Source organism: Sus scrofa, chromosome 9 (assembly GCF_000003025.6).
Source record: "Sus scrofa isolate TJ Tabasco breed Duroc chromosome 9, Sscrofa11.1, whole genome shotgun sequence".
Lineage (NCBI taxonomy): Eukaryota > Metazoa > Chordata > Mammalia > Artiodactyla > Suidae > Sus > Sus scrofa.
The window spans coordinates 111,765,586-111,782,165 of NC_010451.4; the positions used below are offsets into that span (position 1 = coordinate 111,765,586).

At 37.0% G+C, this 16,580-nt stretch overlaps 1 protein-coding gene across 1 annotated transcript in view; it reads right to left on the minus strand.

The window, feature by feature from the left end:
• The window catches only part of CNTNAP2 (contactin associated protein-like 2), a 2,040,635-nt gene extending 2,025,076 nt beyond the window's left edge, over positions 1–15,559 (minus strand). Inside the window, 1 exon segment of the mRNA XM_021102606.1 lies at positions 14,782–15,559. Within this exon segment, the coding sequence (XP_020958265.1) occupies positions 14,782–14,878 (97 nt within the window). The 5' untranslated portion in view covers positions 14,879–15,559.

Sequence of the window (16,580 nt, forward strand, 5' to 3'; positions counted from 1 at the left end):
TCATATGAGTTCTTTGTATATTTTGGATATTAACCCCTTATCAGATACAGCAGTCCCTCCCAAGATTCCCAGGGAGTGCCTGAAACCATGGATAGTATAACAAAACACAAACTGTTTTTTCCTATATGTACATATCTGTTTTAATTCATAAATGAGGCACAGTAAGAGATTAACAACTAAAGTAAAACGATTATAACAATACACTGTAACAAAATTTTTCTGTTTGTGGTCTCTCTCTCTCAAAATATCTCATTGGACAAATTTAAGACCTTTTCCACCTTCAATAAGCCTTTACCAAGCACTGTGTCCATAACTCTTGCAATTTGAAGTGCCATATAAAAGTAGCATGGATATTTTTTCCTGCTTCACGATTTCTTGAACAGAAGACTCGTTCTTAACACAGGTCTTACCAGTTTAACATATTTCCTTTTCTAATTAAGTTGAGAACATTCTGCTTTTCACTTAAAGGAAACACTGTATAGCTTCTCTCTGGCATACCCGACCTGCCAGCATCATTTCTGTTGCACTTTGGTGCCATTATTAAGTCAAATAAAGGCCACCTGAACACAAGCACTGCAACAGTCAACACTGAGAACTCAAAATCAGGATAACTACCAGGTTGGCTAAATGATTAAGGAGCAGTGTATACCGTCCAAAGGGGTGATTAATGTACTGGATGGGACAGAACGTGATGGTATGAGATTTCATCTAGCTACTCAGAATGGCATACTATTTAAAATGTAGGAATCGCATATTTCTGGAATTTTCCATTTAACATTTCAGACTGCAGTTGACCTTGGTTAACTGAAACCTTACAAAGCAAAAACGTAGATGAGGGACTACTGCATGTGATTTTCAAGGATTTTCTGCCCTTGTGTAGGTTGCCTTCTCATTTTGTTGATGGTTTCCTCTGCTGTGATGGATCTTTTTTGTCTTATGTAGTCCCACTTACTTATTTTGCTTTTGTTACTTTTGCTTTTTGCGTCAGATTGAAAAAATCACCAAGACCAAAGTCAAGGAGCTTACCACCTATGTGTTCTGCTAGGAGTTCTATAGTTTCAGATCTCACATTCAAGTCTCTAATCCATTTTGAGTTCATTTTGGTATATGGTGTAAGACAGTAGTCCAGTTTCATCCTTTTACATATGGCTATCTAGTTTCCCGAACACTATTTCTTAAAGAGACTCTGCTTTGCCCATTATATGTCCTTGGCTCCTTTGGCACAAATTAATTGACTTGGCAGATAGTCAAACTCATTCACAGAGTGCAAGATTTTCTTAAGGCTGCTTATTTCTAACAAAACCGATAAAACATATTTTGCTCTTATTAAAGATAAAACATGCCTATTGTCTATATTTCAACCATCAAAAATTTATTTTCTCTTTATTTGCTGATGAGCTATTAAGCAGTGTCATTTGCTTAATAACTTATAACAGACTTATTCCAAAATCACTAGATACCTCCTCATCAGAAGGATGTCCAAAGTTGGCCAATGTGAGAATTGCTCAGTTGTTCTCTTCCGGGTGGGACATTCCTTCTCTCTTTTCCTCACTTGTTCCTTCTTATTCTTTAGGTTACAACCAAAATGTCATAATGGAGAAGGTTTTGTTACTCACAGATGACCTTACCTCTGGCCTGGCTGCAATGACTGAATAAATTTAACTTAAATTCTAACATGCTTAATAAATAAAAAAGAGATTTAAGGTAACTTGCTAATGTGAGATTTACAAAAGGGACAGTTAAAATAATTTGAAATAAGAAATAAGAGTAAAGAAATCATGAATAGGATGTGTCCCTTATAGAAGCATATTATTAGCTATTTTTTCTACTAAAATTATATAAAATGAAAGTGTTATGTAAAAGCTAATAAAGAGTATAACAAAATAAAATAATGAGAAATAATTTTAGGTCAGGGCCTAGGTCACTAATTTTTCTAAAACATGATAATCTCTAAGGCATATTTCTGAGCAGTTCCTCCTTAACAATTCTCGGGCAACACTCTCACAGGACCACTCGAGGGGGCCCACACTTCCACTGCCAGTATGGTTTGTCTTTGGCTCTACCATTTGTGTAATTGTCATTCGAAAGTTCAATATGTAGAAACAAACACAGTATGAGATGCTCTAAATACTGTAATTATGGACATATCAAATGAACAAACAACAGATCTGGAAGTCCTTTATAAAAGCCTCACTGATGTCAATTCATTAGAAGAAAAGGCATCATTTTTTATTTATAAGATTTGAAATTCCTTTTTGAAAGCAGATACATTACTCCAGTTTTGCCACCTATAATCTAAAACTGCACCAACAATACATTTTAAATTTCAAAGTTTATATTTTGGGTTATGATATCCTCTCGTAAAACTGAAATGCTTTAGGTCATTGCATACAATAATTATGTAACATTATACATGTTCCCATGATGTGAAAATTACTCAAACTGTAATAATATTTTCCTAATGTGCTTTGGGCAAAGAACAGATAACAAACTGAAATTCAATACTATGTTGCGTTTCACTATGAGCAAAGAGATGTAAATCTGACTTAAAATAATTTCAACAGCCCCATTACTTTCAAATGGCAGTCCTCTGAAATACTTATCTTTTCGTTTTTTCTTTTGGTTCATACAGACAGGGCAGTTCTAACGCTGTATTTTTATAAAATGAAGATTACTACTTTTAGATTAACTTTAACTAATAATATGTTAAAATTACATTACTTCTGATTTCAATGCTTTTAGCTATAAAAACACAACTAAGAAATCTTTACTTGTTCCTACAAGCTACCTATTTGCATAATTTATATGCAGAAGTAACCCACCATATAAGTTCCATTTTGTTTATTTTTTTTTCTTTTTTGGCCACCTTGCAGCATAAGGAGTTCCGGGCCAGGGATCATTTGAACTGTAGTTGTGACCTAAGCCACAGATGTACCAACACCAATCCTTAACACAGTGTGCCAGTCTGGGGATCAAACCTGCGTCCCAGTGGTCCCAAGACATGGTCAATCCCATTGCACCACAGCAGGAACTCCTCCATTACATTTATTTAACACAGCTTCTGTACCTATAAATATTATAAGTAATTTGTAGGATATAAGTCAATATATATCACAGTGTTTCCTTTTAATAGATACATTAATCTTTGATGTATTAACTAGCTATCTAGAAAAATAGTGATTATTAAAAGCATATTTAACAGACTTTATGATATTGTCCTCAAATACTTTATGGCAGTAGGATATGAGGTAAATATTAAGCTTTTATTACTTTAAAGGCCAACTATAATGAATGGCACAAATTTATGAAAATGCAGATTTCTGTTAGTATAAGGGATAATTTGATAAAAGTAAAAACTCTATAAAAGTGAAATCGGTGAGCTTTAAATTTTTTGAGCATTCTATGCTTTGACTATCCCAAAAGAAAGGTAATTGACTAATTACATGATAATTCAATGCAAATTGGACAATGCCTCATATAGTAAAATAAGTTTACTGAAATCTAGTTCTTCTGATACAATCACACCCTTTTATCTATTAATCTAAGTAAAAAACATAGGCTATGTCTATGCAAACTGTAGGCTAAGAGAAAAGGGAGTAACTTGTATTATCAGTAGGCAGTGCTGGGGGAATCACTGTAAAGGATATAAATTTTGAAAGAGGCTTTGCTGGATGGCAGACTTTGAAGAGGCAAAGCTGAAGGACATTTTAAGGCTGAGGTGCAGCATTTACAAAGTTTCAAATGTATGGATGAAAAGAGTTAATTAAAAACATAAACACATAGAAGTGCTTTTTTGTACACATGAAAGGGTATTTTTGTTACATTAAAAATCAAAATGAAATTCAATGAAATTCTATAGCAACTTTGACAATATCAACTAATATGGTGTATTATTATACACTAAATATATATAATTATCCAGTTTCTCTACAACAACCTTTATCATTTACAAGACTTTTTGACAACTTAAGCATTCTATTTAAAGTACCTGTTAGGCACAATAATTATCTTGTTGACATCTGTCTTCAATATGCATGCAGATTACAGATATTTCTTTGAAACAACGTGTTTTGAAAAGGGTGGTCATGCATAGCTTTTAATAAGTCTGATCAACTATATGGCTTAATGAAAGTGCTACACAATAGAGCCATGTAGGAAAAGGGCTGAAGAAGTTATCGAGATTTCACAGCAACATTTCATAATTTTCCTTGAAAGATTAATATGCATGTATAAAAAATGATAAACAAGCATCTGTTTTATCATTTAAAAATGATATTTCTTGTCTTCCTTCTATTGTCAAGAATTTGGATAATTTCTCATTCTAACATCAAATAATTGAAGCTGACTTGCATTATTTGTCACCACTCTAGCCTTTCTAAGTCCAAATAGCAAAGACATTGCTTATTATTGCATAATTTTTCATCACTCTATCTCTTTTAAGTACAAATAACAAGGAGATTGCTCATTATCTGTTTAGAATTTTGCTTGCAATTATGCCAAATCACCACAGAGAGGTGATGTTACCTCCAATCTCCAAAGTTCTGCTCTTTGGACTACATATTAGGGGGTTTTTTTTGTTACTGTTTTGTGGGTTTTTTGTTTGTTTGTTTCTTTTTTCCTAAATCAGCATAGATAAAATAGGAAAGGACATTCCAGAGAGAATAGAAGAAGGCATACAAGGAGTTCCTGCTGTGGCTCAGAGGAACAAACCCAACTAGTATCCACGAGGACATGGGTTCAGTCCTCAGCCCCACTCAGTGGGTTAAGAATCTGCAGCCAAGAGCTGCAGTGTAGATCACAGATGCAGCTGGGACCTGGTATTGCTGTGGCTGCGGCATAGGGCAGCAGCTGAAGAAGGACGGGGAGAAGAAGAAGGCATGCAAGAAATGTGATTGGAAACAGGATGCTATATTGGAGAATTACAAGAATTTCAGTTAAGGGGAAATTGCATCAAAGAGACAGACAAGAACAGGAGAAGTGGAACACTACAACAAGATCTCAATTTTAGAAAAGTATTTCTGGAGTTCCCATTGTGGCATAGGGGAAATGAATTTGACTAGGAACCATGAGGTTTCAGGTTCAATCCCTGGCCTCACTCAGTGGGTTAAGGATCCAGTGCTGCCATGACCTGTGGTGTAGGTCGCAGACGTGGCTCGGATCTTGCATTGCTGTGGCTCTGGTGTAGGCTGGCAGCAACAGCCCTGATTAGACCCCTAGCCTGGGAACCTCCATATGCTGCAGGTGCAGCCTTATAAAGACAAAAGACAAAAAAAAAAAATTTAAGTATTTCTGGCATAGATATAAGTGATAAACTATAGATTAAGAACAAGGAGGAATACGAGGAGGTTACTAAATTAATGCCTGGAAGGAAATGCTGAAAATCTTAACCAGAACTGTGGTGATGGGAATGGAAAGCAGGGAATAGATAAGAGAAATACTTAAGCAGTAGAACAGACAAAGATTTCTGAGACACACATTTTCCCACTGTCATTAAAGTCAAAGAAGTCTTCCTCTAGACAAAACTCTCAACATTACATGAGACTGATACTCAAAACAATGGGTATAGATTACACAAGTATTATCTTTTAACCTTCAGTAGTAACAATGATATTTAAAGTTCTCAATAAAGACTGCAAAATGTCCTGAGAACCAGTTTAACACAGCTTTTATTCGTAGCTGACAAAGTACTTGAACAAATATTTTACACAGCTTTAAATAAATATTTCCACCCCATGCTTTTAAGATGTATGTTAATAGTACCCAAAAGATAAAACTATGTTGTAAATCACTTTCTTATCACAAGGAAGATCATAAATAATATTATATGTACTATTATTTAATGCTATCATTGAATTAGAAACATTATGATGAGGGGTTTCTTTCCCCTATAACTACATGAACAGGTACTTAACCTTTAAAACACTGCTTAGGCTCAGGCTGAAACTCAGCATTAGAGAACTGGAAATCAAGGGAACACTATTTGACTCAGCCATGACAGCACAGTTAAGAACACAAGCTACAGGGACAGATCTACTGGTGGCCTGGATGAGGTACTTAATTTTTCTGCCTGCCTCAGTTTCCTTTTCTGGAAACTGGAGCACTTCTGTAAGGACTGAGTTAATACATCTAAAGAGTGGTGCCTGACCTGAAGTCATCACTCAACAAATACTGGTATTCATATAAATTGCAAAAAAAAAAAAAAGAAAGCAAAATAATGTGTGTTGATCCCTGAAGTTCTGAAAAAGGACACAAACTGATTGGGGCCGAAAATGTTAAGTTATAAATTTATGGAACTCCAGGAATCAATGATTAAAGAAAAGATACATACTTCTTGATCAAGCATCCCAGTCTTTGACATAAATTCCACAAAAATAGACAGATCAGTATGTAAATATCTGAAGGATGTGTTTATTGTTGACTTGTTAGTAGCAAAAGCAGTGTAAATACCCAATTAGGACACATTGATATCTTTGACAAAGTATTATCTTTGTCAACTGACATAATAAAATGGTTCTTCTTAATTCCAATAAGCCAAAAAGCATGGTAAACACCAGCATCTACTTTAAACTAGACATATGACACTTAAATGCTTTATGTTAAGATATTTGAGTAAAACTCACATATACTGTAGATGTGCATGAGGTATAATGAAATTGTATTCTTGGAGATTTTATCATCACCGTTAAAAACCTCTTCTAATTAAATATCCTTTTCACATGATAACATTTAATATTAATCAGGGGATTTAAGTAACAATGAAGATATTTTATCACTAACAAAAATCAGCTGTTAAGTTCCCCTTGTGGATCAGCAGGTTAAGAACCCAACCAGTGTCCATGAGGATGAAGGTCCGAGCCCTGGCCTCACTCAGTGGGTTAAGGATACAGCGTTGCCACAAGCTGCAAGGTTGCAGATGCTGCTCGGATCCAGTGTTGCTGTGGCTATGGTGTAGGATGGCAGCTGGAGCTCTGATTTGACCCCTAGCCTGGGAACTTCCACAAGCCACAGGTGCAGCCCTACAAAAAGAAAAAAAAAAATCAGCTGAAAAATGTATAGTGATGATATTACATATACTATGAGTAAAAAATAAAGTTTTTATCTTATAGATCAAATATCACGTGTTACCTAGTATATAGTGTCCAGAAAGATCTGATTCTGTGGCCATATTCAGAGTCACTCAGGAAAAAAATGCCACGAGGGATTAGCAACATTTGCCTTGATGGTAGAATCAAAATCAAGTGTTAGTGAGGCCATGGCATAGAGGGGGAAAAAAAAAATCTGGATCATGTGTTTTATATTGGTTGACATTAAAAACATTGAACTAGTAGCATATTCATGCAATCATCTGAAAAAAACCTGACATTCATCAATGAATTTCCAGACATATATTTTTGTTTGAATCAAACATGTTTCAAATACACTACACATATCTATAAATTTTGAGCTAAAATGTATTAGCAATTAAGTAATTTAATGAAGAGCCAGGCCATTGTTCATGTGTAATTAATAGATTTTAAATAAATGGTACCCCTAAAATAGGTTAAAATTTTGCCACATTACATAATTAGGCAAACATTTGTTTCGTATATTTCTTCTTTTCATATATATTTGCCTAATAGCTGAAAAAATCTATAAAGTATATGAAGGTAAACATTTACTTATAAGGTTGTTTAATAACTTAATTTCCATCAAGTAAGAGATGGATGCCTAGTAAAGTGAGTTAACTGAGTAATACATTTTAATCAACATACATTTTATGTTAGTTCAAAATAGCCATTTGAGTCCATATGATTTATAAATAACAAGCACTTTTTTTTGTTTTGTTTTGTCTTTTTGCTATTTCTTGGGCCACTCCCTCGGCATATGGAGGTTCCCAGGCTAGGGGTCTAATCGGAGCTGTAGCTGCCAGCCTACACCAGAGCCACAGCAACGGGATCCGAGCTGCGCCTGCGACCTACACCACAGCTCACGGCAACGCCGCATCCCTAACCCATTGAGCAAGGCCAGGGATCGAAACCTCATGGTTCCTGGTCGGATTCATTAACCACTGTGCCACAATGGGAACTCCAGCACTTTCCATTTTAAAAGAATATTCTAAGAGATAAGTATTTTATTTTCTTTGGCAAAACATGATATTTCTCCATACAATAGGCTGCTTTATTAGTTCAGGCTATACATATCTACTTTGTCCATGTATTCCTTTTAAACAATACAATAACTGAACAACTTGGCTGACTTTGTTATAGTAGCTGGCAGAAAATTAGAGGTCAAGACAAAATTTGTCTTCTCACATACCTTTTTTCCAACATGACATCTAATGCATAGCAGTGAGCAAATCCTTGTTGCATTTAAACTTTATATAATTTGATTCCAATGCAGACACACCACACAAGATAGAGTCAGGAAGCCTGATGGTATGAAAACCTTATTGCCATTTTCCAGGACACAATTTCCAGCTTGCTAAGACCAATACTTCAGGGCAACAAAGCAGGGGTGATTGTGTTAGAAAAGGAAAGACAAAACTTACACATCTTTGGGGATAATTTTTCCTGGCCAAAATAGTCTCAAGAACTAAGACTATTTACCTTCCTCCTAAATATGAAAACATTGAAGAATGTATCACTATGCCAGTTTATGAAGGTATTTCAAACAAACTTAAACTATAAGGGAAATGTAGAATATGGCACTCAGGAGTCTGCCTGTATTTCTTCAGCGCTTTTACAGTATACCAAAAATATGATCTTCAGCAAGCAAACTCAGAGCCAACAAATACATCTTTATTTCCAGATTTCCTACTATCAGGGGAGGTTTAAAAATCTGGAGTGCTATAAAAAAAAATCGGTTACTTCAAGCTGTTATGAGAAGTCTACCCCCAAAATGAACTAATAAGAGTTTAACAAGCACGTTTTCAAAATATACAATGGAAGAAATTATTAATTTTGTTTTCAAAGTGCCAATGACTCCCTTTTTTAAAATAATTGACTCCAAAAATCTAACTCTTTGTGATTGCGCAGGAGGAACATGAATGGGAGGTAACTATCAACTCAAGACATGTCAAATTCATCTGATACTTACACGGATAACATGGAATTGACTGTGCAGCACCGAAATCCATAACCAAGATGTGTTTACAGTGGCAGTGTTATCAATCATCGATAAAGAAATGATACGTTAAAAAATGGTATTTTAAATGTCTCTCTAAAATAAATATCACTAATAGGACTATGCAGAAATATGAATGAATGGATGAGTGAATAAATGAACAGAAGGGCTTGGAGGTCATAGTTACAATAAGCCCAATTCTCCAACTCAACCTCAAAGGGGAAAAAGAAGTCCTAGTTCATTGCTGATTTTTAACAATGTTCACCTAGTTGAATACAAAATAAGCTTATGACTGGCAATGTTAATATTTTGGGTTTTCATGGGGGACAATGAATAGCATTCTTTTCTCTGCCTGAGTTCTTGATTAGAAAAGAAGTCACAGATGGAGAGCAAATATCATCCTTTATGTAATTGCTAATACAGAGGGAAAGGGCTAAAAGTGTGGCAACAACAGAATGCGTTAACCTTAATTCTGAAATTAAACAGACTTTCTAGCCATATTATCACAGAAGTTGTTGCAGAGGTATAGCCTACTCTTTCATGTCTTTCAGTATAATCTAGAGCTTCTGCAGGCAGCCTGAAGGAAGAAGGAAGGGCTCAGCTATACAAGGTCCTTGCAAAGTCACCTAACAGGTAAGTCACTCTGCCTAACCCTGGATGGAATGAGTGAACTGCAGCATTAGAGGCTAAGATGTTACAAGTGCAGTTAGGGGCAGCACCTCCGTGTCCCAATGATATCTTTATTTGGTCAGAACTAAAACAGTTCTATAGATCCCAGGAAATGGGAAGGAGTGATCAAGTGATCCCATTGATCACTCTGTTGAGAAGTATTTTCTCTCTTTTTTTTGGGGGGGGGTTCTTCTGTCTTTTTAGGGCTGCACCCACAGCATATGGAGGTTCCTAGGCTAGAGGTCTAATTGGAGCTGTAGCTGCCTGCCTACACTACAGCCACAGAAACTCGGGATCTGAGCCGCATCTGCAACTTCCACCATAGCTCACGGCAAAGCCAGATCCTGAACCCACTGAGCGAGGCCGGGGATAGAACCCAAAACCTCATCGTTCCTAGTCGGATTCATTTCCACTGAGCCATGATGGGAACTCCAAGAATTCTCCTTTAAGTTTCTCATTTGAAGAGTTAAGCCCATACCCAATATTCTGTGATAATCTTTATGGGAAAGGAATCTCAAAAAGAATGGATGTGTCTGTATGTATAACTGAATCACTCTGTTGTACAGAACTAATCACAACACTGTAAATCAACTATACTTCAATAAAACTTAAAAAAAACAAAAAAGAAACAAAAGTTAAAGCCTAAATAAAGATCATTTCATCATCCTTCTTACATATTAACAGGCAAAAATAAACACATAATTTCTACCGATGGCCAAATATCAGATAACTTTTAGAAATATATCTCATTTTTCTACAAGTTAATTATCTTAAAATATGTATTTCTCTGGAAACACTGATAACATTCAATTGCAGATACTGATATAAATACAGCATTCACTTTAGTTCTATAATATTGAAGTTTTGAGGTTTAAATTATTATGTACTCTGTTGTTTAACTTAGCAAACAGTGATGGATGATGAAATAAAGCACTTGTCAAATCGATTAGATATGGGAAAACTTTGAAATTACACATTCACTTCTTCATCCCATTAAAAATCAATCACTACACAGACAACATGCAGAAATTGGTTCTCTGAATGTTTGATAGTTTTAAGACAATCTTCTACTGGATTTGAAGAATCTCTTCTTATTCTGTATATTTACAACAAATAAAATCTACTTTAAAAAAGAGAAGCAAGCCTAGGGGAGGTACGTCAAATTCTTTTTATGTTTCGATCATGAAAAGGTTATATCAAAAAAGATATACTTGTTCACTTTTAAAGACTTTTAAAGATTATCTCTGCAAGAATTTATAATTAAGACAGACAAGTGATATAAAATCTCAGAGAAGTTATAGACCTTGAAATGTTCTAACAATTAGGATAGAAAAAAATATTAGAAATGTGATTTAAAAAATATGTATTATGCCCATCAAATAACTTCAATGTTACTGACCTAAAAATGATATATTGTATGTTTATAACTGTATAAAAATGAGTAAGAAACTATATCAGATTTGTGGATTCCTTTTTTATCCACCTTTTCCATATACTGATGTTAAAGGAGAAAACTCAAAGATCCTCATTTCCTGAATATAAGTGCCTACAAGGAAATCAGGATTATATATTTCTCTCTAGTGAGTAAATAATAATTTTCTTATTATGAGCTTGGATCGAGCAAATAACATACAACCTCTTATCAATCAATGAATTTGTTGGCCTAAAGCACTTTTTAGATTAAATCCTTTTTTATTAAGACAAACTCATTACTATGTTCTATGTACTATGTATTTGCTTTTATATTATATATTTTACATGTAACTCAACTATCCAGAAAATACCATTTTAAGGGTGATATATGAATTAAAGAAAGTAGATATACTATTATTTTGATATTATTGATTTAGTTACTTGAAATAACTGCACACAAAAAGACCTATTTATAAACTTTTAAGCAATTTAAACACTTCGAAAGACAGGTTAGAAAATACATAAATATACACATATTTTACATATAATAAATATATGTTTATATTAAATAATATCATGTCTCCATACATTATATAACATCTATTTAAAGAATTTTACCATATATACGTATGGTATACATAGATATATATGGTAAAATTCTTTAATACATAAACATTTATATGTATTTGTGTTTATATATGTAAAAACATATTTGCTAGAAAGTATTTGATTGACTGAAACCAAATTTCTCAACTGTGACAGTAGGTTGAAAATAAAGTTTAATGGCTATATAAATTAAAGTGACTTTTTATCAGAAAGTGCTATTCAAGCCAAAATGCAGTATACTTCAGGAATAAATTAAATTCATAGATGTTAGCTCAAACTCCTCATCATTTAGAACTATACCCTCAGGGCCCTTCAAGCATGTTCAAAGACACACAACTCCCTAAGAGTAAAAGATTCCACTTGAACTTGACATACGTGCCCTGTACAAACACATTTACAAGAAGGGAGGTTATAGGATTCCATCAGCTCAGTATCAGCTCATTTCCACTATCTGCCAAGAAATTAAAATGCATTTCTACTTAATCCTAGAGATAAGCTTCTTTAAAGTTTATTTTAGTTTAGTTATTAAAAAAACACAGTATTAACAGGAACAGTATTTTTATAGACATTTCAGTAACAGAGAAGAGATAAGCCAAAAGCAAATGTATATTTGAAATGATATCATTATCAAATTAAAAAATATTAACTGTATCTTTTAAAAATGTCCATCATTTGAAAAAGCTATCTGGAGACAGAAAGTTTTTGCACAGTCATCATATTTTTAAAATGTGTGCCACATAAAAACATTACTTTTAGATTTTCATGCTACTTTTTGTCTTGTGATGACCCCTCCTGGTTGAGTTGTTCATTATCTTAGACTCTTGCGGTTTTTTTTTTTTTTTCCCTTTCTCCTTTGGATGTTTTTAGTATTATGAATAAAACTATCAAACTTCTTCAGAACTTATATAATATAAATAAAAATGGTCATTAAGTGTAAAAATATAAATTTAAAATACAGAGTAGGTGAAGCTCAATCTAATCAGTAAAATTGACATCATTGCTATTATTTTATTTCTAGGATGGGGACAACTTTTGAGTTTTGGTCACACAATTTAAATTCAAATGAAATAAAGAATAATATCAATTAAGCCATTATACATTTGAAGCCTAGGGGTATAACATATAAATAAATAAATCTTAATAATCAAACACAACTATTAACTATCTTAAAACTAACGGTTTCCGCTCTTCCCTATCACCAAACTCTACTAAGTTGTAAGGACTAAGAATATATTTTGGAAACAACAACTTTTCCAGTCTTAAAATATATCAGCCTAATGGCTGCTTATGCGCTATTTTTGACACAGTGAATTTTTCAAATTGATTCTTTATAATTGGAGTACACAGAAAGATGAAATACAGAACTCAGGAAAAACTTGATGTGAGGGCCTTCAATCTGTGAACATAATAATTTAATTTATAATGAGTTTATTTTCTAAGAAAAGTGGCAATTTAGTTCTATACAGCCAGACCCTGATGAAGAAACTGAAATTTCATCAGAATAGTTTTCTCAGTATATTGTTATATATTTATGTAAATATATCTGCATAATTTATGTTTAAATCTATACAACTGACATTAAATCTTAATAAAACATCACATTCTGAAGTATAATCTATTTCGTGGAAAAAACTATAAAAGTGTTTTCAAGTTCATTACAAACTTAGATTCCCAATTAGTGGTTTCTCTATCTTTAAATGCGAGAAAAAAGAAGCAAATACTATACTTGGGAAATTATGTCAAAACAGTAATACTGGTTCATCACACGATATTATTACTTAGTAGAGTCTTTAGCACAACTTCTAAAGTCCTTTTTCAATGTTTATTCTTATTAATATTTACATACCAGGATAGGAGCATTCATATTAATGTATGGACAAAGATGCATTCATGAATCCCAGGATATGATAAAGAGGTAGTACTACTTCATATATGAATTCTGGAAAACACCAAACTTTTTTTTTCCTATAATGGAAGACACTTATTTTCAAACTCTAAAATCTCCATGATAATTCTTTAACAACTCAGTCATCCTAAGAAACAAGTATGCCTAATGAATATTATCCTAAGATTCCTACAGGTAATCTTTCCACTGTTTAACTCTTTCTGAACCAAAGGAGCAACCATGCATTTCCTCTCCAGATGCACAGCATGCACTTCTAAAGCCCTGCAGACGATGAGCTGGAATCTTCCATTTCTTTTTACTCTTTCTAACCTCATGAATAAATGAACAATCTTTTCTAGAAGAAGCCACCTAAACACACAGGGAGAAATATATGGAACAGCATCATTATTTTCCTGAGAACTCTTGTAAGAAATCTGTTCATTACTGCCTTAATGATGTTTTGCACTGACCGTCCCAAGTCCTAGACTGCATTACATCCAACTGCCAAAGAGGCAAAGCAATTTCAGGTAAAATATTGGATTCGCCGTCTTCCATTTTAATAAGCAAGTACTAAACGGTCATTAATTTGTTGGGGAGGGGGTGATAAAGAGAAGTCCATAGATGCCCAAGCTGCTCCAAATATGATCCTTTTTTCATCCCCAAAACCGTGTTCATTTAAGTTAAAACCATAGGTATAAAAATAAGAAACTTATTTTTGCCATGTTTTCACTTTTCATTTACTGACCTACCTAAGCAAAACGCAATAAACTTCCTCTACACAAACACACCGAAGTGGAAGAATAACTCCCGAGTAGCTGTCACCTACACTAATCACTCTAACCAAGCAGCAGCCAACCAATCTCCAGGACCAGAAACAACTTTCCAGAAACATCAGCGGCGTCAAAACCCTCTTCCCCCAAACCAAGGGAGCGGGATTTGGAGCCTTCCCTGCTGCAGTGGTTCCAAGTGCGTGACAGCAGAGCCACACACACAAATCAGGGAGCGAGACCAGAGAAGGCACCTCAGAGTTGGTACCCTGGGGTGGAACATCACTGCGGCACTGAAAGTGCTCCATCGCAGAGCAGGCTTGCGCTAGGGCTACTTACGGGACGTGGCGGGAGCCGTCCAGGCTCTGCAGAGGATGCTGCCGACCAGCCAAAGCGAAAGCGCTGCCCCGCAAACGGAGCGCGGAGCCTCCACCATCCTTAGCCCCCGGGCTCGCGGTACTCCAAAAGCTCGCTGCGGAGAGACGCCGTCCGTCTCCCCGTGGGGTGCTTGGAGAGAGATGGGCTGTCCTCAGGCACCACAGAAAGCCGAGCCCCTCCGGCTTCCTCTTCTCCCCTCACCCCCTCCGCGTTCCAGTCCGGCCGGGCTCGGAACAGCAGGGCGGTCGCAGCCTTCCTCTTCCCTCCGCGCGGTTCTTGCCTCTTGCTCTGCGAACCAGTGAAATGCCAGGGGGAAGAATTCAAACCCAGAAGAAAAGGGAGGGGGGAGCAGAGGAGGGGACGCCTACCCCGCCCTCTCCCTCTCAGGGGAAAAAAAAAAAAATCACCAGGGGACTAGGTGGAAAATCAGAAGAGCGGAGGCTGCAGAAGAAGGGAGCGCGCCAGAGACGGCGGTGCTGATGCTGCCACTGCAGGCGGGCGAGTGCTCCCCCGGCCGCTGGGCAGCGTGACTCAGAGGGGTTTCCAATCGCCTGCCAGCTCACATGGAGGGACTATGTTCGCGCGGAGCACGCAGCCCCGCCGGCGGACGGGCGCACGCACGGCCTCAGCGCGGCGCGGCGCGGAGCAGCATCTCCCCGGCTGTGCAGCTCGAGCAGCAGCGGCCGCGGCCGGATAGCTGGAGACGCTGCCGCGCCGCCGCCAGCAGCGCCCGAGGAGCCGGGAGGAGGGCGAGGCGGGGAAGCCCTCCCTCCTCTCCCCTTCTCCAGTCCCCACCCCGGCTCCTCCTTCGCCGCCGCCTCCTCCTCCTTACCGTACCCCTCTGGCTGTCAGAACCCTTCTGCCCTGCCCTCGCCTCGTTGGGAAGCAGAAGGGAGAAGGGACCCACGGGCCCGGGTCCATCAGCTGGGGCGGGGGCCGAGGAAGGAGGCGAGCGCCTCTCCCCGGGCGGGAGGCGGCGCCGAAGTTGGGTATTCGCAGTGTGATCTTGGAACCCGGCTCCAACCCTGGCTGCCCCCCGCCCAGCTGCAGGAAACAGAACCCCTTGGCTCGGATGCCTTCTCTCTCCCTTCTCTCCTCCCCTTCAGACAGAGATGGTACAGGCTCCGGGAGCTCAGGCCCCCTGGGAACCAGAATTCGGCGTCCGACAGGCAGGTCTTCCGAGTGGTCCTAACATCAAGTGACGGAGCTGAACATCCCGACTGGAGCCTGGAGCCGCGGGGACTGCAGACGCGGCTAATGCAGATGTTTTCAATATGTAATTAATTCATACTCATACATATTTACACGTACACCAAACACACGCCGCTGCCAGGAAAACTACATTCAGGCGAACGCTCACACAAACAGCCACAAACACAAAACTGAAATAAGCAGGCAGACGGATCTAACTACTTCAAAGATATCTGATGCATTTGCAAGTACCAGGAATTCCGAATATCTAGGGAAACGCAGATTTTCTTCTCACATTCAGGTCATTTCAGTAATAAATCTCAAGCTCTTCTCCCTAGCTCACACCTCTCCACACTCCATCGTCCAAAGACTTTCCTCCATCCAGTCTACATATAGTACTGGGATTCTTCTATCTCTGCAGAACCAATCCTTTCACTGACTTTACTGACACAGTTAAGAATTATTGGTCATCTAACTACCTAACGATGTTTAGGGAGGAACTAAGGAGGAGGAACCATGTCTCAATGTTATGCAATGAATAAGCATTTGCCTTTCAATATAAATAAAAT